This window comes from Vulpes lagopus, chromosome 18 (assembly GCF_018345385.1).
Source record: "Vulpes lagopus strain Blue_001 chromosome 18, ASM1834538v1, whole genome shotgun sequence".
NCBI classification, from domain to species: domain Eukaryota; kingdom Metazoa; phylum Chordata; class Mammalia; order Carnivora; family Canidae; genus Vulpes; species Vulpes lagopus.
Window position 1 is genome coordinate 23780094 of NC_054841.1, and position 23697 is coordinate 23803790.

The 23697-nt window shown below is 57.2% G+C and overlaps 2 protein-coding genes across 7 annotated transcripts in view; one reads left to right on the forward strand and one right to left on the reverse strand.

Moving 5' to 3' along the window:
- LOC121477794 (transient receptor potential cation channel subfamily C member 4 associated protein) overlaps positions 1-915 on the forward strand; it is a 72274-nt gene extending 71359 nt beyond the window's left edge. For both annotated transcript variants that reach the window (XM_041732328.1, XM_041732329.1), the window contains exon 19: positions 1-915. In XM_041732328.1, the coding sequence (XP_041588262.1) occupies positions 1-138 (138 nt within the window). In that variant the 3' untranslated portion in view covers positions 139-915.
- MYH7B (myosin heavy chain 7B) lies at positions 884-23697 on the reverse strand. 5 transcript variants are annotated; one of them, XM_041732327.1, is made up of 40 exons: positions 23592-23697; positions 22177-22283; positions 21851-21994; positions 21271-21427; positions 20938-20965; positions 19803-19899; positions 17581-17604; positions 17306-17398; positions 17116-17179; positions 16070-16168; positions 15466-15569; positions 15188-15326; positions 14767-14885; positions 14526-14675; positions 14181-14351; positions 12795-12974; positions 12574-12706; positions 12410-12486; positions 11893-11980; positions 11575-11692; positions 9907-10030; positions 9665-9801; positions 8713-8968; positions 7597-7839; positions 6856-7032; positions 6605-6750; positions 6176-6266; positions 5707-6096; positions 4989-5115; positions 4777-4895; positions 4489-4685; positions 4010-4359; positions 3719-3843; positions 3488-3603; positions 2633-3029; positions 2427-2552; positions 2155-2325; positions 1966-2070; positions 1788-1883; positions 884-1320 (listed from the first exon to the last, which is right to left on the reverse strand). In XM_041732327.1, the coding sequence occupies exons 1-40, from the start codon at positions 23680-23682 to the stop codon at positions 1084-1086; spliced, it is 5913 nt and encodes a 1970-aa protein (XP_041588261.1). In that variant the 5' UTR covers positions 23683-23697; the 3' UTR covers positions 884-1083. The 5 variants fall into 5 exon arrangements, with proteins under 5 accessions (XP_041588261.1, XP_041588257.1, XP_041588258.1 ...); XM_041732323.1 differs by lacking the exons at positions 19803-19899; positions 21851-21994; positions 22177-22283; positions 23592-23697 and having other exon boundaries at positions 21271-21358; XM_041732324.1 differs by lacking the exons at positions 19803-19899; positions 20938-20965; positions 21271-21427; ... (1 more) ...; positions 22177-22283; positions 23592-23697 and having other exon boundaries at positions 884-1102; positions 1183-1320; positions 17581-19696.

Sequence of the window (23697 nt, forward strand, 5' to 3'; positions counted from 1 at the left end):
AGCTCCTGCATCAGCTTCTCATACTGGAAAGAGACCGTGTCCATCCTGTTGAACCCAGACCGCCAGTCACCCTCTGCCCTTGTCAGCTACATTGAGGAGCCCTACATGGACATAGACAGGGACTTCACCGAGGAGTGACCTTAGGCCAGGCCTCGGGAGGCTGCCGGGCCAGGGCCAGGGCCAGTGTGGGTGAGCGTGGGTACGTGTGCCACACGCCGTGCCCTGTCCACGCCCCCACCCCCCTCTCGCCTCCCCGCTACTCTGCCTGCCCCAGGTCTTCAGGTCCAGGCTTGGTGGGAGGGAGCATCTAGAAGCCCCAGGTCCTTGGGGAGCCTCGGTTCCCTCATGATCGCCATAAGGACAGGGACGCTGCGCCCACCCTTTCTTCAGAACCCTGGGGCCCTGGCCCACCCAGAGGTAAGGGAACTTTTAAAAATAGCTCTGTCTGAGCTCTTGCCCAGTCTCTTGGCTGTCAGTCCTGGGGTGGGGAGGGAGATATGGGCACCCTCCTCCAATCTGTGAGCCAAGCTTGCTCCAGCCTTTGGACCCAGGCAAAGGCTTCTGAGCCCCTCCGCCCCACCAGGCAGGGGTGGGGGCTACCAGAGGACGCTGCCTTCCCCCACCTCTGCCCATTTGTCCCTCCCTCCCTTGTTTTCCTTTAGCACCTCTGGTTCTGTTTGCTCACTGGCCGCTGTGTTCATCCCAGGGGGTTCCCCTAGAAGTGGGGGCCTTTTTCTTCCATCCCTTGCGGCACAGGGTGGCTGTGCCCTGCCCCAGAACAGCGTCTCCTGCCTGAGCCCACACACACAGGAGCCTGGCTAGGAGCACACCCTCGGCCCCTCCTTGTGTTGCCAATTTATTAACAACAAATAAACCGATTAAATGGAGACTATTAAAGAACTTTATTTTAAATGACTGATGTGGCCCTGACTTTTGTCCAAGGACCATGTGTTCCTTTCTTCTCCTGAACCTCAAAGAAGGAGAAGGCAGCCAGCTGGAGCTGCAGATGCAAGCATTTATTCTGGGGACAGCGGGGCTCGGGGCTGACTGCGTGAAGAGGCGGTGTCTGCAGAGCCCAGGAACTCAGGCATCACTCCTTGTGCTGAGGGGATAGGAGTGGCTGAGCTGCACACCCCCCCTTCCCCCCAGGCAGACGGCAGGGGTGCCCATGCAGCCCCTCACCTTGGGCCCCAGGGCGTCCCGGGTCCGCGCCCGCAGCTTGTTGGCCTGGGTTTCTGCCATGTCTGCCCGCTCCTCTGCATCATCCAGCTCATGCTGGGCCTTGCGGTACTTGGCCAGGTTGGTACTGGCCTGCTGTTCCTGGGGGCACAGGCAGGCCCAGTCACCCTTCGGTAACTGAGACAGGTTCAGTCTGGTCCCCCCGAACCACCAGAGGGGGCTGGCTTCTCCTGGTCCTCAACTGCTACCGCCACCACCTCCTGCTCCCGTTTTCCCCCTTCACCAGTACCCATGGCAGGAAGGAGGGGGTATGAGTGCTTCTTCCAAAGGTGCACAGAGGGAAGGCATGGTGGGGGGGGGGGGGGGGTCGCCCCAGAGACAGAGCTGGGTCCTGTCTCCAGCCAAAGCGGTTAGTGAATTGTCCCTCTTCACACTGGGTCAGGTCACTGTCCTTTAGGGGCAGCCTGCCTACACACAGAGCCACCCATGGCCGAGAGACAGAGTGGGGCTGGCCACCGCTGCCATCTCTGGCTATGGAGCCTGGGAGTGACACTGCAGTTGAGTCACAAACTTCCAGACTCCGGCTGCCCAGATTCCAGGCCACTCACCGCCTCCTCAAACTGCCGTTTGTAGCTCTTGACTTTGCTCTGCAGCTTCTCCACTAGGTCCTGCATGCGGGCCAGGTTCTTCCTGTCCTCCTCAGCCTAGGCAGGCAAGAGCGATTCAGGCCTCACACCGACCATGCCGGCTCTGGGGTCACCCCTTGAGCTGGACCTAGCCACCCACCTGGTACACGAGCTCCTTGACCCGGCGCTCATGTTTCCGCACCCCTTTGAGGGCCTCAGCATGCTTCTTCTGCTCTGCATCAAGCTCAGCCTCCAGCTCCCTCACCTATGAGCACTAGAGATGGGCCCACTGCCCGGAGCCTGGGCTGGCCCACCCTGCAAGGGAAAGGACTGGAAGGAAAGCACACACCTTGGCCTCCAGCTTCTGCACCTGCTTCTTCCCACCACGGAGGGCAGCTTGTTCCGCCTCCTCAAGCCGGGCCTGTAGCTCCCGTACCGTCTGCTCCAGGGTCTTCTTCATCCGTTCCAGGTGTGCGCTCGTGTCCTGCTCCTTCTTCAGTTCCTCCGCCATCATGGCCGCCTGTGGGTGGAGCGCGAGTTGGGGGGGTGGGTGGCATGGTCAGGAGGTGAAAGTCTAGGTGAACTCCACTCCAGCACCCCATGGTCCCAGCTCGGACTCACATCGGTGATGGCCTTTTTGGCCTTCTCCTCGGCTTCTCGCCTCTCCTGGGCAGCCTCCTCCACCTCCCCACTCAGCTGGGTCAGATCCACCTCTAGCTTCTTTTTCTGGTTCAGGAGGCCTGTGTTCTGGGGGGGAAGCAGGGCCTCAGAGTCGGCCTGCTGCCCTGAGTCAGCCCTCAGCCTCCCTGTACCCTTCTGGGCCCCACCTGCGAGTGCAGGAGGTTAAGGCGCTCGGTGGCCTCTAGCAGCTCCTGCTCAGCCAGCCGCCGGCTGCGCTCGCCCTGCTCCAGCGCAGCCCGCAGCTCCTCCAGCTCTGCAGCCAGCAGTGCCGCCCGCCGCTCCAGGGCCTGCGCCTGTTCCCGGAGCTCAGCCACCAGCCGCTGCTCCTCATCCCGCCCCGCCTGTTCCTCCTTGAGTTGGGCCTGCAGCAGCCGCGTGGCTGCCTGGGCCTCCATGGCCTGGCGGGTGGCATGGCCCAGCTGCAGCTCCAGGTCGTTGAGGTCACCCTCCATCTTCTTCTTGAGCCGCAGCGCCTCATTGCGGGCCCTGGTCTCTGCATCCAGGGAGGCCTGCAGGGACTCCACTGCCCGCTGGTGGTTGCGCCTGTGGGAAGGAGGAAGGGCAGGAAGGGTCTCGGCCTAGGAGAAGGGGGCAGGTACAGGCACTGAACCTGCTCTTACAGATGCCCAAGGAATGCTCCAGACGGGAACCCATTGTGGAAGTGACCTGTCCCCACCCCATACCGGCACCCCCAAGTAAGTTCATTGACAAAAGTGAAACTCCAGCCAGATGCAGGCTGAACCTGGGATCTACCTGCATTATGGAACCTTGAGCAAGTCCTTTAGCTTCTGAAGTTCACTCTAGACTGGGGACGATAGTCTTGCCCTTGACAGGCCCAGGGGAAGGGCAAACTTTTAAGTGTCGGCAGGCACAGAGGGGCCTGGCAAACACTGCTAGCCTGCCTTTCTCCTGCCCTCAGACAGCTGGGATGGGAGAGGTGTCCACCCCCAGAGGAGGAGTGGAGCCCCGAGTGTGGTGGATAGGGAGGACTCTAGCCAAACCTCAAGTTAGTGCATTCCTCATCTTTCTCGGCCAGTTTCCTGTCCACCTCAGCCTTGACCTGGGATAGCTCCAGCTGGATCCTCAGAGTCTTGGTCTCCTCCAGCTCTAGAGCTCCCTGGCGTGCAGAACAGGGAGGATTGCAGGGAGGGGTTGCAGAGCATGTGTCACAGAAGAACAGAGGCCTGGGGAGCAGGTCATTGGCTACCCCAACCCTCTGGTCAGCCCCTAACCTCCGCCTCCTCCAGTGCGGCCTGGAGTTCACTCTTCTCCCCTTCCAGAGCCTTTTTGGCTTTCTCCAGTTCCTGGATGCTCTTCCCGCTGAGGCTGACTTGGTCTGTGAGGTCACTGATCTCCTCTGCAGAATGAACAGCACAATGAGGTGTGATGCCCCAGCCTTCAGCTCCAACCCAGGTCATTTCATTCACTCCTTTTTCCAGGGGAACCCCGCTGGGGCACTTCTGCCGACCCCAGCAACACAGCTCTCTGACCCAAAGCAGGGGCAGGGGAGGAGGGCATCGTACCCTGCAGGTTCTTGTTCTCCCGCTTGAGCGTCTCCAGGGCCTCCAGCGCCTCCTCATGGCTGTGCCGCAGCCGGAAAAGCTCAGTGCCCAGGCCGCGGGCCTCCCTCTGGGCAGCCTCCAGCTCCCGCTGCGTCTCCTCCTCCTGCCTCCGCCGCTCCTCCAGTGCCCGCTCCAAGTGCCGCTGCTTCTTGTCTAGCGCAGCAGCCGCTGAGGTGGCCCGCTCCAGCTCAAGGGTCACGTCCTCTGACTCCGTCTGCAGTCGCAGCTTGGCCTTCTCCAGGGAGGAGCACTTGGCATGAGCAGCCTCCACTCCCTCCTCTGCTTCCTGCAGCCTCAGTGCCAGCTTCTTTCTAGGCCACGGGAGCCGATGGTGGGAGGCTGGCAGCAGTCCCCAGATCTGCACCCCGCCTGCCCCCTGATGGCTCCGAGGCTCGGGCACCACCCCTTTGTGGTGTCGGGCCTGTGGGCAAGACACTCACTTGGCCTCCTCCAGCTCCTCGGTCCTCTGGATGGCGTCTGCCTCATACTTGCTCCGCCACTGGGCCACCTCGGCATTGGCCTTGGACAGTAGCCGCTGCAGCTCAGCTTGGGCCTCTGCCTCCTCCTCATGCTGCTCTCGCAAGAGGTCACAGTCGTGCCGCAGAGCCTGGACAGCATGGGCCAGCGCGCTCTTGGCCTGCAGGGACCTTGGGAACCTCAGCACGGGGCCGGGCCAGTGGCCCTAGTGCCCACCCTGCCTGCTTGGGGGCAGCCCGTGGCTGGCCCACCTTGCTCTCCTCTTCCAGCTGCCGCCGCAGTTCCTCTAGGCTCTGGGTGGCAGAGGCCTTCCCCCGGCTCAGCTGGCTAATCAGAGACTCCTTCTCCTCCAGCAGGCGGCTCAGCTCCCCTGCACACGAAGGAGTGAGCCCGCAGGTCATTTGGCCCCTGAGAGGGGTGGCCCCAAGGCCCTGGGGTGGCCCAGCTGAGCCCCTGGCCTCACCACTCTCGGTCTGCAGCCGCCCCCGCTGAGTGCTGGCATCCACCAGCTGCCGCTGCAGCTCTTCCACCTTGACCTTGGCCTCGCTCAGCTGATCCTCATAGGTCCGGCACAGCTTCTCCGCACTGGCCTGGGACCCAGGATCAGAAGTCAGAACACATTTGCCCATCACCAGCAGTGTCCCAGGCTGCCAGTCGGAGGCTGGGACCCTGGGGTTGGGAACTAGGAGGCTAGACACGGGCCCGGTAAGCAAATGGAAAAGCAGAACCCCCAATTAAGGGTCAGAGAGTCTGCTGGACCGCTGTTTAAAAAGATGGGTGTCAGAAGTGAGAGGGCCAGGGTGAGTCTGGGATCCTAGAGTCAGAGTTCAGCTGTCAGAACTGGTGGTACAAAGGTCAGGGGTCAAGATTGGGTGCTGGGTTTGCGACAAGATAGAGATCAAGGACTGAGACATTAAAATTAGATGCTAGGTCACAAATGACCTGGAGTCAGGGCACAGGGTTTATTAGGAGTTAGGGTTTGAGGTCAGGACTGGCGTGGGGCTAGGGCTGCAAGACAGGTGAGTAGGTCAGGGGACAGGGTCAGGTCCAGGGTCAGCGCTGGCAAGGGGTGGTCAATGGGTGGGTCACCACCGGAGTAGAATCAGCTCAGAGTCAAGCTGGGTATGGGATGGGAGCTCAGCAGGCAGGGTCAGAGGCTGGGTCAGGAAGGGGGCGGACACCTTGCCACGGGCCAGAGTCTCCACGTTGGCACCCAGATCATCCACCTCCATGCGGAGCTCACTCTTCTCCTTTTCCAGCTTCTGCCGCACCCGCTGCAAACTGTCCACCTGCTCGCCCAGCTCGGCCGCACTCTCGGCCTGCTTGCGGCGCAGGGCAGCCACGGTGGCCTCGTGCCGCAGTGCTGCCTCCTCCAGCTCCCGCCGCAGCCGGCCCAGCTCGGCCTCCCGCTTGCGGCACCCCTCCCGCTGCCCCGCTGATGCCCCGCCAGCCTCCTCCAGCCGCTCGCTCAGCTCCTCCAGCTCCCGGGCCACTTCGGCCCTCTGCTTCTCCACGCGGGCCCGGGCTGCCCGCTCGGCCTCCAGCTCCTCTTCCAGCTCCTCTGCCCTAGCCTGGGGATGGGCAGATGGCAGCAGTCACCTCCATGGGCCTCTGGCCCTGGCCATTCCCACCCCCATGCCCCATACACACCTGCAGTTCCTTGATCTTCTTCTGTAGCTGCGCCCCAAGGAGCTGCTCATCCTCCACCCGCAGGTTCAGCTGACTTAACTCCGAGTCCTTCCTGGAGGTCGTGCAAGGTGTGAGCCAGGGCAGCGCCGACCTTCCATCAACCTCCCTGGACGTTCCCCCGCCTCCCAGCCCTCCCACCTCCCTGCTCCCTGCCTGGGACACCAAGCCCTAAGGGACCTCACCCCACCCCAACCATCCCTCTCAAATCCCCAGCCTGGAGCCTGCTGCCTACACCCTAGTGATCCCCGCCTCCATCCTCCATATTCAACTTCCACAGGGATGCAGAAGTGACCATAGAGTCCAGAGGGAGAAATGGGGCACAGGCTTCGGAGACTGCCTGCAGGCCAGGGGGTCAGGTCTGCTGCCCCCCCCCCCCAACCCCATCCCTACTTCTTGAGCTTCTCCTCCAGCTGCTGCTTGTCCTGGGCAGCGTCTGTCACCGACTCCTGCGTCAGTTTCAGGTCACCCTCAAGCTTGCGCTTCGCCCGCTCTGTGTCCATGCGCAGCTTCTTCTCTTGCTCCAGGGAGCACTCCAGCTGTGAAGCCAGAGGGGTGGGCAGGCTCAGCCACCAGGCATGGCAAGCCATCGTCCCAACTGCTCCAGCCCCACTACACAGGCCTCTGCTGTGGCCGGGACTCACATCTTCCACTTGCTGCTCCAGCCGGAGCTTGGCCTTGGCCAGTGCGCTCACACGGTCCTCCTCGGCCTGCAGGTCACCCAGGGCCTGCTGGTGGGCCTCCTGCAATGCCTTCTTTTCCTTGGTCAGTCGGGCCACTGACTCGTCCAGGGCCGCCATCTCCTCTGTCAGGTTCTTCACCTGTGCCAGGGTCACCGTGAGGATGCCCCTCCCACACTGTGGTCCGAGAAGCCACCACACCAGGTCACAGTATCCGCCCCTTCCAACTAGAGGGCCTAGAGCAAGTCACTTCACCCTGAACTTCAATTATCAATAGATGCCAGTTTCCTTCAGTGTAACATGTTCTAGACAGTTCTGGCTTCCCCTGGGAGCACCTGAGCAAGCAGCCCACTCCCAGCCTCCTTTCCCCTCCCAGTGCCCCAGCAGCACATGGCATCAGAGGCCTCTAGGGGCTGCAGAGCTGGGAAAGCAGCTTCCTACCCCTTAAGAGGCTTGTTGGCCAGGATGGATGACAAATGCCAGCATCTGTGGAGCACTGCCATGTGCAAAGCCCGGGGTGAGTGCTAGCAGAAGCTGGTTACACACTGAATTCCCTCACCACTCTAAGGAGGTAAGTACTGCTATGAACCCCATTGGGCAGATGAGCAAACTGAGGCCCACAGAGAGGAAGCAAGCTGCCCAAGGCCACCCAGCAGGCATGCCTTCGAGCCGGGAGAGAGAGAGAAGTCTCAGCCAGGCCCACACCTTGTTCTCTGTGGCTTGTTTCTCCTTCTCTGCCTTGGCCAGCGTCAGCTCCAGGTCATCAATGTCCTTCTTGAGCTCCGTGCACTCGTCCTCCAGCTTGCGCCGGCGGGCAGCCAGGTCGGCGTTCACCTCCTCCTCATCCTCCAGCCGCTCACTCAGCTCCTTCACCTTTGCCTCCAGCTGCACCTTGGACTTGATCAGCAAGTGGCAGCGCTCTTCCGCGTCTGCCAAGTTGTCCTGCTCCTGGAGAGGGACATGGGGAATGAGCCAGCCAAGGGACCCCAGGCTAGGCCCTGGAGCAGGAGGTTCATGTATCTGGGCAGAGGTCTGACAGCCATGCGAACTGGGCTCTGGGGACCAGGAATGCCTGTGACCTTCCTGCTTGTGGCCCCAGGGGTCTCAAGGGTGGTAGAATGAGGGTGGGCTTGAGGAGATGGGAGGGCAGGGGCAGAAGTGGTACCCTGGAGAGGGGAACCTCCATCACACAGGCTGGGGGCAACCCAGAGGGACATCCCAACAAAGGCTCTAGGGGAGAAGCTCTGGGCTGAGGCCTTCTCTCCCACCTCAACCCATTTCCTCACCACCTGGCTGCCTCACACTCCCCTGCACTAGCAGCTGAATTTGGTGACCACACCCCGCCTTCCCACCACCATGTCTCCAGAGCCACCGTGAGCCTGGCACACAGGTGAGACTCAAGGTTTGCGGCAGGAAGGAATGGCTCTGTGGCTTGGGGAGATTCCAGACCCCAGGTCCCTGCCACCTGGGTTCCCGCAAGCAGGGAGCATGGGTGTGTCTCAGGAAGGGCAGGGGAGAGGGGGCTCCACCGTGGCTCCAGCAGGGAGCCCAGAGAGCACTGGTTCAGGAGCATCAGGACACGTGGACAGACTCTGGGGGGGGGTGGGTCGCTAAGCATGGATGTGAGCACACCAGCCACATCTCCCAGCACATCTGGGACTGGGAAGAAAGATCCAGATCCAGAGCACCCACGGTGTACCAGGTCCCCCCTGGCCGGGGAGGGGCTGATTATGTATTTCCTCAATGCAGCCTGGGGTTCTCTGGGGTGCCAGGGGGCACAGGTCACCAGGGGAAACCCCTCTCTTCCCTTCTCCCACTCACTGCCTGCAGCTGCAGGGCCAGGTCGTTCTTCTCCTGGGTGACACTGACGTGTGTCTCCTCTAGCTCCTGGCGCTTGGCCTCCGCAGTGGCCAGCGCCCCTCGCAGTCCCCGCAGCTCTGCCCGCAGGGCTGCCAGCTCCTCCTCCGCCTGTGCTGAGCGCAGCAATGGCTTCATCTTGAAAAAGAGCTTCATCCATGACCAGTTCTTGACAGCGTTGAAGGCACGGATATTCCACTGGATGGTAAACAGCGCGTCCCTGGGGAGGGAAAGCCACAGGTGGCTGGGAGGCTTGGGGCTGTCCCCTCAGAGGGCACCTGCCCTGGGCGAGGCTCCTACTCAACACTTAAGCATGTGATCTCTTTTCATCTTCCCAGCAGACCTTCCAAGGGGGTCTAATGCCTCTGCTTTATAGGTGAGGTCGAGAGAGAAAGAGGCTGAAGGGCAGATGGCCTGCCTCCAGGCCAAGGGCTCACAAACCCTAAATGTCCTGGTGCCCTTGCAAGTGTCCTGAAGATACCAGGAATGTACCCAGATACACTGTGGGCCCTGGGGCATTCTTAGTTGGTCTCAGACTCACACGGCCCTTCTGCTGCTGCTGGAGATAATCACAGTGCCCACCTCCATGGGAGCATTGTGCACTTTAACCAACATAATGCAAATAAAGCCTCTTGCCTGGGACCTGGCACTTAGAGTCTTGGAAAACATTGCGGGTCATTATTATCGTTCGGGCCACACTCTGGGTAGCCTACAGTGGAGAGAAAGGTGCTCTTGCCCCACTTTTTGAGGGGAGGAAATGCAAACTGGCCCGTGAGGGGCATAAAACAGAACCTTGCCCTTCAGAGCCACCTGGCCAGCCCGGGGGATAAGCTGACCCAGATGACAGAGAAGGTGAGTGTGGCGAGCCTGGGGGTCCTGCCCCCATTCCTGGCCCCTGCTCCCATCCCACACACACCTGCCCCCAAGCAGGCGCTGGTACTCGAGGCGCATGAGGCGGCCCCGGCTCCGTGCCTGCAGCAGTGTCAAAACCTTGGCCAGACGCTGGTCACGAAGCTCCTCCAGAACACCAAGGAGCCCAGCTTTGAAGAACACCTGGGGTTAGGAGATGTACCAGGTGTAAATCCCAACTGCCTGCATGGCTCCTGTCCACTGTGACCACCCACACCTCGGCCAGCCCTCAGTCCCATGTGTCCTGACCTTGGTGTGGCCAAACTGGTACTGGGTATGGTCAATGTCCAGGGAACCCAGGAGCTTCTCTGTGGCCTTCCTGCTGTCCACGAAGGTGTCATCCGGGATGGCACTGGGGTTCAGGATGCGGTACCTGGGAGAGCAGGGAAACACTGGTGAGGAGGAGGCCAGACAGGGAAGCTTAGCAGAGGCTAGACAGAGGCTCCAGGGGGGTCCCAGCTGAACAAGCCAGCAGGGGAGCATGGTGGCAACGGTGGGGGAAGAGGTTGTGTGTGAGCACATTCTGCTTAAAAACTATGGGTTGCATTTAAATGCATTCTTTAAGTTCTCTAAGAGATTATGTTTACAACAGGCATGCCGCACTTTCAAGAATATAAAGGTGATACAGTATGGTGTATCAAAGCTCAAGGAACATTTGAGGAGAATCTGAAACAAGAACAAGGGTTCCTAGCATGCCCACGGCCAGGGGTCTGGGTGGTGGCCACACTATGAAGGCCAGAGAAATACGAAGAGCCCTCCTGAGGGGGCTGGTGAACAAAGCACAGCTCACTAGGCTATGGGCTATTTCACAGCCATAACACAATGAGTGATGCTACATGTCCCTATACATTTGTCCAAACCCACACAATGTCCACCACCATGAGCAAACTCTAAACTACAGACTTTGAGTGGTTATGGTGTGTCATCAGCTGTAACAAATGTCCCACTCTGGTGGAGGATGCTGATCCTGGGGGAGGCTATGCATGTGGGGCAGGGGTTACAGGTACATCGGAAATCTAGGTACTTCCCCCTTCATTTTGCTATGAACCTAAAATTGCTCTAAAAAAATCAATTAAAAGAAGAAAAAGGTGATGGTTCAGACTTATGTCTGCTGACAAGGAGCATTCTCTTTCTCTTACATGAGAAAAACTCACAAAACAAGGGTTGGAGGAGAGAGGTTGACAGCGTGCACACACACGAGAAAGTACGTGTGGAAGCATGCCCGCCACACTTGTGTCTGTGTGTAGGGGTCGGTCAGTGTGGATAAGCATAGGGACTTCAGGAGAGGGAGGGAACTGTTGGCGCCTAGAACCTAACAAAATCAAACTTGGGGAGGGGAGGGAGCGCACTGGCTGGTATCACATGAAGTCTAGTCTATGGGGGCCCCTCACTCAACTCCCAAATCCACACTCAGCTCGGTGTGCCCCTCTTCAACTTCTCTTCTCGACATCTGCTGAAGACATTTCAAACTTGACTTGTTCAAAGTGGAACTCAATCCACTATCCCTCTACCCCAAAAAATATATTAAAAAAACAAACAAACAAAAAAAAAAGTCTTGGTATCTCAGTAAATCTACCACCAACTCCCCAGTTGCTCAGGCTCAAAACCTGGGATCATCCTTGTCTTTTTCTTATTCCCTATCCAATCTACCAACATGGCCTATTGGCTACACCTCAAACACTTACCCCAAGCCACCCAGTATGCTCCCATCTCCGCTGTCACCATCTCCCCCTGAGAAGCCTGCCCAGTCATTTCCCTGGTCCCGGTGTTCCCCTCAGGAACTGAATCTCAGTCCTGGGACCCTGGACCCATTTGGCGTGGTGTGTGCCCTTCCCATTCCCTCAGACCGCTGCCTCTACCTAGGGAGGAGCAAGGGGGCTTTGGGTAACAGGGAGGTATGGGCAGGGAGACACCCACCGCTGCCTGAAGTCGGCATAGAGCAGCCTATTGGGGAATCCTTGGCGACAGATCCGGATCCCCTCCAGAACCCCATTGCAGCGCAGCTGGTGTAGCACTAAGAAGGCATCCATGACCCCTGGACATGGGGATGGTTAGAGGGTAAGGTTAGAGGGCCATGAACACCCCACCATGCCCCAGAGACAGACCACCAGCCCACACATGGGCTTCCTATGAGACTGGTGTGGGCCGGAGGAGAGGGAAGACCCAGCTTCTAAGTCTGCCCTATCTCCTCCCTCTGATGCCCCCGCACCACCCACCCAGCCTTGGGGTGACTACCTGGGGTCTTGTTCTCATTGGGGACAATGCAACGGACAAAGTGGGGCTGTGTGGCCCGCAGGTTGGTCATCAGCTTGTTGAGGTTCTCCTGGGGGTGGGAGGAGAAGGCACAAGAGGGGCAAGAAGCAGAATTGGAAACCATAGCGGATCAGCCTGCTAAGGACTGGAGAGCCAGGCGTCTGAGCATGCCTCTGCACACCTGTCCTTTCACTCAGTTCCTTGTGCCCCTCTTCCCTCTTCTGCTTGACTGGGTCCCTCTCACTGTCACCGAAGCCTTCACTCCCCCCACCCCATCTCCATTCTCTCCCATCAGTCCCCCCACCCAGTGGCCCCACAGCTCCCTGCCCAGGCAGCATGGGGACGGGAAGCAGCACAGACTTGCTGTGATGTTCACGTGGAGAGGAGTTAAACATCACTGCAAGTCTTAACGGCCGCCCGCCCAGGGTGCAAGGGACAGAGCAGGGTCAGGGATGGAGCCCAGCGGGGGAGGGCCTGCTTGGGTCAGCCTGGGCCTCACCTTGTGCAGCTGGGACACGGTCTGGAAAGACGCTGCCTTCTTACGCTTCTCCTTCACCCCAGACTTGGGGGGCTCGGCTAGGAGAGAGAGGGGACCCGGTCACTCCAGGGGACGTCACTCTGGGAGTACCCGACAGGATGGCGACATTGTCCTTCTGTACTCACTGGAGCAGGAGCCTGCGTAGTTCTCATAGAGGGTAGCCAAGAGCTTGTTCTGCGACTTTTGGAAGATAGGGACCACCGTCTCATTCAGCGGGTCCTTGTTTTTCTCCAGCCAGCCCACGATGCTGTAAGGCACCTTGCAGAGACCAGACAGGTGCTGAGCAGGGAAGGGGGGGTGTGCACCAAGAGCAGGGAGGAGGGCTGGGATTCTGACAGGCACCTACCACGCCTGCATAGTGGACCACCTCAAAGTGGGCCTGGTATTTGCGCTTCTTGTCAGGCCGTGGCTGCTGGAAATTAGGTGATTTCCCCGCGTGATTGTCATACAGCTTTGCCCGAAAGCTGGCGTCTGAGGCCTTGGGGAACATGCACTCCTCCTCCAGGATGGACAGGATGCCCAGTGGCTGGGGACAGGGAACAAGCCTGAAAGGCTGCCCTGAGGCCAGCCCCATCCTGGCTGGGCCAGATCCCCATATCCTAGAGCCCCTTCTTCTGGAAGCCTCCCCATACCCCTAACCCCCTGCTGGGAGGAACAGAAACCAGACAGGTACCCAGGAGTCCTGTCTTCTAAAAGAGAAGTTTGTGGTTTGGCTGCCAGGCCCCTTCTCCAGCTCTGGGCTGTCCTCTGTGCTCCCAGGGGCCCAAACCCAAACTGGCACCTGTTGCCACTCACGTCATCTGTGCTCGTTCTCTCTCTCTCTCTCTCTCTCTCTCTCTCTCTCTCACACACACACACACACACACACACACACACACACAGTATAATTTAAAAAAAAAAAAAAGCAGTTTAAATTTTGGCTTCCTCACTTACTAGCAGGGGGCCCTTATGCCTCAACTCCCTAACCTGCAAAGTGACAAAATGAATACTTTCAGTGATTCAGTGATTCACAGCAAAAAACTACTAAGCACCCAAATGTGCAGATAACAGAAATGCATAAAAATCACCTGCTGCATGAACTATTGCTGCTTATTCAACAACGTTCAAAATTCAAAACACATTTTCGGAGAAAAACTAAGATGAGAAACAAATGTGGGTCTATGGAAAAAAATGTACGCCCAGGATAAAGGGTTTGGAGACTCACCAAGGTGCCCAGATACAGGCTGTACGAGGCACAGATTTAGTGGGAAACATTTTTTTCCCTCTTCTGATTTTTCAAATTTTCTTTGATTTCTTTCTTCTCATCTTTGTACAATGGGGACATAGGTGTGACCAATCAAATAAAGAAGCCAGTGGACCCAGTCCTGCTGCCCCCAGGGCAGTTCTGAAGGTCCTAGGAAACTGTGGCTGCAGTGGAGCCTTAGGAACTGCAGTCGTGCGTGCCCATGGGGCTGCTGTCAACAGTGCTGGGGTGCACGCTCACACAAACTCACCAACACACATTCACACCACCTCCAACAAACCTCACATCCATGCACACTGCCATTCACACACACAAACGGAAATACAGAGTCATAGCCACACTCAGATACACAAGCTCACATCAAAGCACAATCACACACGCACATGTAAGCTTGCACACATTCACTCACCAGCCAGCACACATTTCCTCCTGCCCCCTCACCACACCCACACTCCACTTTCCTTGCAGTGACTTTGGCCCAGGCCTCACCTTCTCGATGAGGTCAATGCAGGGCTGCAGGTCCAGGCCAAAGTCGATGAAGACCCAGTCGATGCCCTCCCGTTTGTACTCCTCCTGCTCCAGCACAAACATATGCTGGTTGAAGAACTGCTGTAGCTTCTCGTTGGTGAAGTTGATGCACAGCTGCTCGAAGCTGTTAAACTGCAAAGGGAGGCGCTGGGCTCAGCGGTCGGGGACAGGGAGACCCACAGAAGATCGGCGATGTGCATGACTTCACCCCCACCTCCAGGCAGAAGCCCAGGGCTCCTACCCCTCCCCACCCGTGGTCCTCCACCCTGGGAGGAACAGAGCCCAGGGGCGTAAGCCTGCTCTCACCTCAAAGATCTCAAAACCAGCGATGTCCAGGACTCCGATGAAGAACTGACGGGGCAGCTTGGTGTCCAGGGTCTGGTTGATCCGAGACACCAGCCACCGGAACAGTCGGTCATAGGTGGCCTTGGCCAGAGCCCCCACGGCAAACACCACCTGGAGGTGTGGAGAGGCTGGGCTGGGACCTGACAGGGAGGGGTCCCTGCCCCAGCTGTCTCCAGGTGGGCTTGGCCCACAAGTAGCTCACCTGCTCCACACTCTGGCCCTTGGTCACATATTCATTCCCCACACGCACTCGGGGGTGCAGAAGGCCTTTGAGGAGGTCCCCACTGCTGACCCCCATGAGGTAGGCAGCCTTGTCAGCACCTGGCAGGGCACACGACTGGGTTGAGGAGGAAGAGGCTAAGAATAGGCGCACTTGGGGGCTCTATGGGCCTCTGCCTGGGGTCAGGAGACGGAGGCTGGGAGAGTTGAGTTCAGGGCAGGCAAAAGATATGGCTGGGGAGGGTGGTGAGGGTCTGGGGTTGAAAAGTCAGGGGTTACAATCAGAGCCAGGTAAGACTGAGGCCAAAGGCTGTGGACAAGGGTTAGGGGTAATGGTCATGGACAAGGCACGGGAATCAGGGTCAAGGTGATGACCAGGTCAGACCAGGGTCAGGACCCCTCACTTTCAGTGCCGTCGGCCTCAGCCTGTTCCTCCCGCTGTTTCTGCTTGAACTTCATGTTGCCAAAGTGCAGGAGGGCCCCCACGATCTTATAGCAGGCACCCTTCTCATCTCCACTGAAGCCCAGGATGTCCATGGCATGCTGTGGCAAGGGAAGAAGCATTAGAGAGGTCCAGGGGCCGGCCAAGGGAAGGGCACGGGAGCCACTCCGATCTCTACCCAGCCTCACACATCCCTGCGCCATAGGCACCCGCTCGGCCCCTCTCCTACCACAGACATACATCAGTGGCCATGAGCTCTTCCCCATCGTCCATGTTGTCCACGGTGATGACACCCTGGCTGCAGAAGTGGTAGTCATAGGGGTTCATAGACAGAAGCAGCATATCTGGGGGGTACGGAGGAGCAGAGTGGGTTTGTCTGTGTTCACTCAGCTGTTGTCCCAGCCCCCATTCCAGCACAGTAGGTCCTGGGGCCACCCTGCAGGAGACTCTAGGGCCCTCCCAGGACTCCCCATAGCTGAGTTTCTCACCCCCTCCCCCATGCTCGTGGCTTTTTTTCTTTGTGGTTCTCTGAGGAATGAGCCCAGGCCCCATGCCGGGTAACAGGGCACAGGGAGGACCACACTCTGCCCTTTTAGGGCTTGCAAGAGAGGGGAACTGCTGGGCCGAGACAGAGCCAGTGCTTCCCCCTTGGTGCTGGATGAGGCCTCTCCAGACCCAGGACACCAGAAGGGACAACCTTGCCAGGGCAGTGACACCAAGGGGCCTGTTCTCCAGTACAAGGAGAGAGCTCAACAATAACCAGAAGTCCCGCCTAATGAGCAAGGGGAGAGTCCCAGTCCCCCCGCGGGCTCTGACTCCCACTCTATCCATCCCTGACCCTCACCCTGTAGCTCTGGCTTCTTCCCCGAAAGGATCTGGTAGTAGACGTGGTAACCACGCTCACCAGGCAGCTGGAAGATCACTCGGGACTTCTCCAGGAGATCTGGGATAAAGAGGGGCACTGGCCTACCATCCCCTGTACCTCCCCAGAGTGGGTCACCCCATCTAGGGCTGAGGGGGCAGGGAGGAGGTACCCATGAGGGCCAAGGGTGTGGAGAGAGGCACCGTGTCCACACAAGTGCCAGCACATACTGAAGGGTGTGTCTCTATCAGCGTATACGCAGTCGTGGGAATGTGTGTCTGTAGATCTGTGTGCCTGTTTGGGGGGGGTGGTGTCCTTTTCTCATCTGTGTTTTCATTCCTTCACCCACAGAACACGCTCCTTCCCTCCAGAGCAGACCTGGTATGTTGGTGTGTGTGTTTGCAAAGGAGTCAGTAAGGGAGTGAATTAAAAGGCTCCCTGGTCACACACCTGCACTTATCATCAAGGTCTGGCCATGCATCCCAAGGTGGGGAATGGTCAGTGTGGGGCCTCTCTGCACATGCAGCCTGGGACCTGGTGTCTGAACAGTGCAGCTCAGTCAGGTGGGATGGGCAACAATCCCCAAGAGACAGGAGGGTAGGCTTCCAGGAAGGACGGAGACTCTATGTGTACATGAGTCTGGGGCCAGGGGGCAGAGAAAGGACTGAGGTGGGGTAAGGACTGAATCACAAAGCTCCTGACTGGCCCAATAAGGATCTGTGTCTCCATTTTAAGGTAACAGAATCTAGAAAAGGTTTTTAAGCAGAAACATAATGTGATCATATTAGTGTCTGAGAAAATATTGCTCTGGTTATAAGATCAAGCAGAAGAACAGAGGCTGGGAGGCCATGTGGAGGCTGGTGGAACGTTACAGGTGAGAGTAAGGTGGCAGAGGCTGGGCAGTGGCCAGGTGATGGAGAGAAACAGGTGAGAGCCCCAGGGACTTGAGGATAGATCCTCAATCCAAACAGAAAAACCCAGGTCTCTGTCCCCCATCCCCACCTTTTCCCACCTTCCCCTATACTCACAGCTGTCGATATCTGCAGATGCCAGCTTCCCAGAGGGACCGAAGTGAATGCGGATGAACTTGCCCTATGGGCAAAGGAGTACACTCAGCTGAAGTCCAGCCACCCAGGGGGTACTAGTTGCTGAAAGCTCCCACCACCTCCAACTCCCTGCTGCTAACCCCCACCCACCTCTCCCATGGTGGACACTCACAAAGCGGGATGAGTTGTCATTCCGCAGGGTCTTGGCATTGCCAAAAGCCTCCATAGCAGGGTTAGCCTCAATGATTTGATCCTCGAGGGTGCCCTGGTAACAGCAGGGTGAAGGGCCCATCAGCCCTGGTGCCACTGAGGGGGGGACCAAGGTGCCCAGTGGTCCTGGATATCAGCCTATCTTGGACCTCTGGTGGGGAAAAGGAAAGGGGGCTCCCCAGGGCTTCATTATCATTGCTTGCCCTACTCACATTGACTTACCCCATAATTACTTACCCCAGTCTTCGTAGCCAGAAATTGCTGGAGAGAGAAGGAAGACAATGTTAGAAAATATGAGGTCTCACGAGGCCGGCGGATGGGGTGGCAGTGGTTAGCAGGACAGTGAATGTTAGTCACCCAAATGTGTAGCCCCCAACCCCACTCCCAGACCCTGTCAGCACTGTTAGGAGAAATGCTAGAAAGTGGGAGAAGACCTGGCCCTAGTCAGGAGTCTGAGGCAAGGGACTATGTCTCGGGATCTCCTCCTTGCAGCCTTTCCCCTCCCCCAGTTGTCTCTGGCCTCTTCTATATCCCTTCATTTTCCAAACTCCAAGAAGTGGCCCCTGCCCCAAAGCCCTAGATCTTCCTGACTAAAATCTACTCCCCTTCAGAGCCCAGCTCAAATGCCCACTTCTAAGGAAGGTTTCCCTGTGCTCTGATGCTAGAAGAGCCCTCTTGCTGTTCAAAACTTCTCACCCCTCACTTCCCCCGGTGAGAGTCCTTCACCCTTTTCCTTTGTATTGTATGAGCTACACCTGTGTACTATTAGACATGATGGCCCTGCCAGGTGCAGATTATTGGTCCTAATTTGCAAATGAGGACAGTATGACTCAGAGCAGGGGCATGATCTCCAGGCCGTGTGGTGAGTGAGGGGCAGGGTGGGCACTGGGCCCAGGCATCCTGCCTCCTATGCCACCATAGCCACTGCAGGTCTCGTCTAGAGGGACTTGCTGGATGGTGAGGATCTCCCTCCCCTCCTCTCTTGGACTCATCCTTGTTTTCTGTCCATGTCCCCTTCCTTCCCCACCCTGGCTCCCTACAGCCTGGGGAGGAAGGGAGACAAAGGAAGGAATGGATTCTGGAATGCCCAGTGCCAGGCCACCAGAGTACTAAGGTTATTCACTCACCTCCAGGGAGCCCAAGACTTAAAAATTCCCCCAGAGACATGGCTGGAGGGACAGAGGCCGGGGGGAAATGGCAAGAGCCCTCCTCCTGAGCTCTGCCCCACACACTCATGTCCAGGCCTTTTGGACAGGGCTCTCTATGGCACATGTAGTCAAATTTGGGGCTGAGAGAAGGGGGGCGGCTGATGAGGCTTTTAAGTCCCAGCATCCAGGGACCCTGTGAGCCAGCCTTTCTTTCCACCTCCCTTGCCTGACACCCCCATGCTCCACTGTGCAGGTTTCCTTTCTGCCCCACCCTTCCCAGCTGCACCCCTGCCAGCTCTGACCTCTCCCATTACTGGACCAAGCCCCAACTTTCTGCAGCATCCTCAGAGGCACTGTGGGGGGTTCCAAAATGGGGTGAGGGAGGGAGGGAGCAAAGAGCACCAAAAAGTCAACAGCAAAAACAAAACAACAAAAACAACCACCACAACAACAAAAAAACAAAACTGAAGGGAAAAACAAAAACAAAAGCAAGAAAATCAAATGGGGAAAAAGGAAAAAGCAAAAAGAAAAACAACTTTAAAATGGAAAAAAGCAACGAAAAAGAAGAAAGAAAAATGCCCCAGAATAAAGCAAGGCTTAACAGGACCAGGAGTGGGGGCTGGGTGGGAGGTGGCCTTGGGCTTCTGGAAAGAAAAAGCAGCCCATTTTGGGGTGGAGGGGCACACCCAGAACTCTGAAGAGCTGGCTTTGGGGGTTAGGAATGAATGTTATACCTGGAAAACAAAAATAAAACAAAATATTGGTTCCCCATTATTTCAGAAATTTCAAAAATCCGTACAGAAATCACAGGGTGAGAAATTTCCCCCTGACCCTGGCTGTTGGGAGTGCCAAGTGCCCTTGGCTCTGGTTAGATTCCAATAAGACTGCTTTTTGATTGACAGGTAATTGTGTCTTTAGAGCATGAAAACCAAGAAAATAATCACTTCATAGTAAAAGCAGCCTATTTGGTAAACTTTTTGAAAATACAAAAGTCAGGATGGAAGGCAAAATTACAGAAGAAGTTTAGGAACAACTATGGTCCAGCCCCTCTGTGTTACAGATGGGGCCATTGAGGCAGGCCCAGAATTGGGTCCCATGGTATGGACGAGGCGGTCACAACCTCTCTCCTGGTCAAGTCTTGCTCAGGCCAGAGTCCACCACCAGGGTGGGAGGCTCAGGCAGGGCTAGAGGCTCTGGGGAATCAATTTTTAAAAAAAGAATTTAAAAAGAAAAAAGAGAGAGAAAGAAAAAAATAAATAGTGAGAAGCAGTGGGAAGAGTGGGGAGTGGCGCCCGTGTGGGCGAGTCTTACGGCCTTCTTGCCCGGCCCGTCTCCCAGGGCAGCGACGATGGCAAAGTACTGAATGACCCGCTTGGTGTTAACCGTCTTACCGGCCCCCGACTCTCCGCTTAGACGACACAAACAGGAGTCACCAAAGCCCATCTGGCCACTCTAATCGCCCCCACTCCCCAACACCCCACCCCTCAAGCAGGGCCACTCTTTCCCCCCACCCAGCTCCCAACTCATGACCCCCAACTCAAAACCCTCCAGAGACAGATCAACCCTCAGAGGTATGGAGTTGTTTACAAAGCAAGCCAGGACAGAACATCCGTGTGAGATGAGAACACACGTGATGACGCCACTGTCTACTGAGCACTAACTTCCTACCAGACACTGGGCCAATTGCTTTACCTGTTCTGGCTCATTTAAGCCCTTAGAATCCTTGTAAGGCAGGCACCATTATCACCCCTATTTTATGGGTAAGGAAATGCGACTCAGGGAAGTTACATAAATGTCCCTGCTGTGTGCCAGGCACATACATTAACTCACTGAATCCTTACAGCTCTGCATGGTAGGTAGGTAGGATTGTTCTGCTCTATGAGACTCAGGGGCCCAAGGGTACCAGCAGGAAGTAGACATGTGAGAATTTGAACCCAGATCTTTCTGATTTTACAGGCCTTGCTTTTAACCACCCGGCTGCACACACACACACACACACACACACACACACTCACACACAATGTCCACACTGACTTGGCTGGACATGAAACTGGCATGTAAGAATTCCACCACTTTCTCATGGGGGCAAATGAAAAATCAAAGCAAGATTCAGAGACAAGGAGATTGTAAGGAGGAAAGGGAGAGTAATCTCCTCCCTCCCAATGAGCCAGAATCATAATTCCCCAAAGATCAAGGGGACTAGGGGAGTATCACAGCTGGTTATCACCCTGGTGCTCCAGTATCCCTTCCCTGGTCACCGGGACACAATGCATCTCCCCCGCCTGGGGGCAGAGAAAACGGTCTAATTTAGCTTCAGCAGGATGCCAGCTCCAGGCGGTAAAATAAAAGCCCTGCCCTAAGCATTTCGGGGAAATTATTTTAGTTGCACTCCCCTCCTGCCAGGTGGCCAGCACTTCCCACCACACCCCCAGAGCCCCACACTCACGTGATCAGCATGGACTGGTTCTCTCGGTCTGGAGGAAAGGGGAGGAGACAGAGAAGTTAGCCAAGGTGAGGAACCAGCCACAGGTGGAACACTGTGAGTATCCATGGCACTGGGGCAGCCCCTCCACCACCCAGGGCCAGAAACCAGAAGGACCAGGTGGGATCGTCCAGACTGGCCAGCTCCCACTTGGAAAGATGGGTCGCTATGCTGGACACTCCAGCAGGATCAAAAGGAAAGCAGTACACGTGGAGGGAAAGGGGTCCTTTACAGAGGCCTCACTGGAGCAGGAGAAGAGGTCTTGGGTGAGGGGAGAGGAATCAAGGCGGCTCTTACTGCGCAGCATGTCATTGTAGGCGTTATCTGCCACTGCATATATGTGGGGTGGGGCCTCCGAGCGGCGCTTTCCCTTGTAAGCAGCCACCACGGAGGCCGTGTAGACCGGGAGCCATTTGTAGGGGTTGATGGTGACACAGAAGAGGCCCGAGTACGTCTGAGGAGAGAATGTAAAGTGGATTATTGAAGGCCAAGTTCCCATCCTCTGGCCCCAGCCCTCACGAAACCGTGACCCTTGCCACATGCGCCAAGGAATCACTTAAAGTGCCCCGCCACACCCTCTGTGGCTCTCCTAGCCCGCCCAGCCCTGACTCCGGCCCCCCGCAGCCCGGGGCCCCACCTCCACATTGCCACGCCAAGCCTCCCAGCTGCAGCTCCACCCCTACACTCCTGGAGCCGAACCGCCCCCAGCCCCGCCCCAGCGCCGGGCCCCGCCTTCCCAGGGCCATGACATCACCCTACCCCCGCTGGCCCCGCCCCTTCCCCGGGCCCAGGGCCCTAGCGCAGGGGCTCTTCCCCTAGCCCCGCCCCTACCTCTATGGCCCCACCCCCGCCACACACAGCCTGGCCCGCGGCTCACGTAGATCATCCAGCGAGCGTAACGCTGGCGCAAGTTGTGCAGTACTGATGCCTCGTTGAGGTGAGTCATCATGGCCATGTCCTCCAGCAAGTCAAAGCGCGGAGGGTTCATGGGCTGCAGCTCTGCTTCGCGCACCATCAGCATCTGTCCGGGAGACCATATCGTGGGAGACCTTACCGTGGGGTGGGGTAGTAGGCGGGCAGGAACCTACTGACCTCAGCCTCTTACTCCTGTGCCCTCCCAGACCCCCTTTCATTCCGCGCCCGCTAGCGAGGAGCTGCACCCCCGGGGACAGAGAAGTTAGTCTCAAAAGAGGGGAGCCAAACCTTCTGGTCTTTGGTCTCCACGTTGACTCTGCCCCCAGTAGCCTCCGACTTGATCTCGGCCTCCACATAGGCATCCTGTTCATCAGGTACCCAGACCCTCTTCCTCCCTGGTTAGGGGAGAACATTGGGATTTGAGAAGGGCTGAGGCACATCCAGGGGTGGGGGGCCAAGCTAGGTAGGGTTCTCAAGCCATGTCCATAGAGCTGTTCCCCTCCCATGAGCCCCTTGGTCAGGATGCAGAGAATACTGAGAAGATCCTTCCAAATCTAGGATCCTGGAAGAGCAGAGCTGGGAGAGTCCACAGGGATCTCTTCAGAGGATTCCCTGACTGAGGTAACAGTCCCTCACCACCCTGGATTAGCACTTGGGTTCAGATTCCTGCCTTTGCCATATCTACCCTGCGACCTTGGGAAAATCCCTCATTCTCTCCGTCAAAGGCAAAATATTATGGGCATCTCCTGACATCCCACATGGAGCAGCCCACAAAACCAGGCACACAGTCCTGGGCGGGCGGGGGGAGGGGAGTGTTTGCCTCCCCCCATTTGGCTGCAGACTCAAACCTACTGCTCCTACTTCTGTCTTGTGTGCATTCCTGCCTGGCCAGTTGGCCCCCAAACTTCAGGGAGCCCATGTTTCATGGTGGCTAAAGGCACAGACTCAGATTGCAGACCGCCAGATTCCGTTCCCTATCCTGCTACCACCACCAAGTATCTTAGTCAGGACCAGCTACATAACTTGTAGGCCCTGGGGTTAAAGTGCAGGCCCCTGGTTAAAAAAAATTATTACAAATTTCAAGATGGTGATAGCAGAGTGTTAAATCAAACATGAGGCCCTTCTGAGGATGATGCCCTGTGCAACTGCAGAGGGTGCATGCCCATGAAACTGGCCTTGGCCTTGGTCCCCACCTCCCCAGGTTACTGAGATGGCACATGGAAAGTCATCCACTCTGGGCCTGGCACAAAATAAGCACTTGATACACATTGCCTATTGTTATTATTGTCCTATGAGCAAGCCAGGTCATAAATAGTAGTCTTTATTCCTGTCTTTGGCTTTGGCTCTATGGAAAGCACTAAAAATAACTCTAGAACAGGTTTTATGGACACTAGCCTACATACATACCAATCACTCCCACCTTAGGGGCCTCAGGCTCCAGCCACAGACACTGCTCCAGCAGACAAGGAATACTGTCCCATTTTACAGAGGAGCAAACTGAGGCTTGCTCGCAAACATGCAGTGATGTGCTCAGGGTCTCTGAGAATGTACTGTTAGGACCCCAGACTCTGAGGGAAAGGGCCAGGACTAAGGCTGTCAGGCCAGAGTGCTCCCTCAGCCCCGAGCTCAGTGCCAGCCCTCCCCAGTCCCGGTCTGAGTCCATAAGGGCCACACTGTGGCTGGACCATTCTGTCTTCACTTACCATCCCACGGGACAGTGTGCACCTTCATCAGGTCCTGATAGCCCTGGCGGAGGTAGCGGGCAGACTCCCCAAGTTCACTCACATCCATCATGGCAGTGGCACTGAG

What these genes read in the sequence shown, in the direction of transcription:
- MYH7B (XM_041732327.1), bottom strand. Translation starts at nt 23,682, where the DNA reads ATGATGGATGTGAGTGAACTTGGGGAGTCTGCCCGCTACCTCCGCCAG. An exon ending in GCATTGACCTCATCGAGAAG is followed by an intron (nt 12,975 to 14,180) that starts GTGAGGCCTGGG and finishes CCCTGTCCCCAG; the next exon opens with CCACTGGGCATCCTGTCCAT. An exon ending in TGGAGCAGCAAGTGGAAGAT is followed by an intron (nt 6,751 to 6,855) that starts GTGAGTCCCGGC and finishes CTGGCTTCACAG; the next exon opens with CTGGAGTGCTCCCTGGAGCA.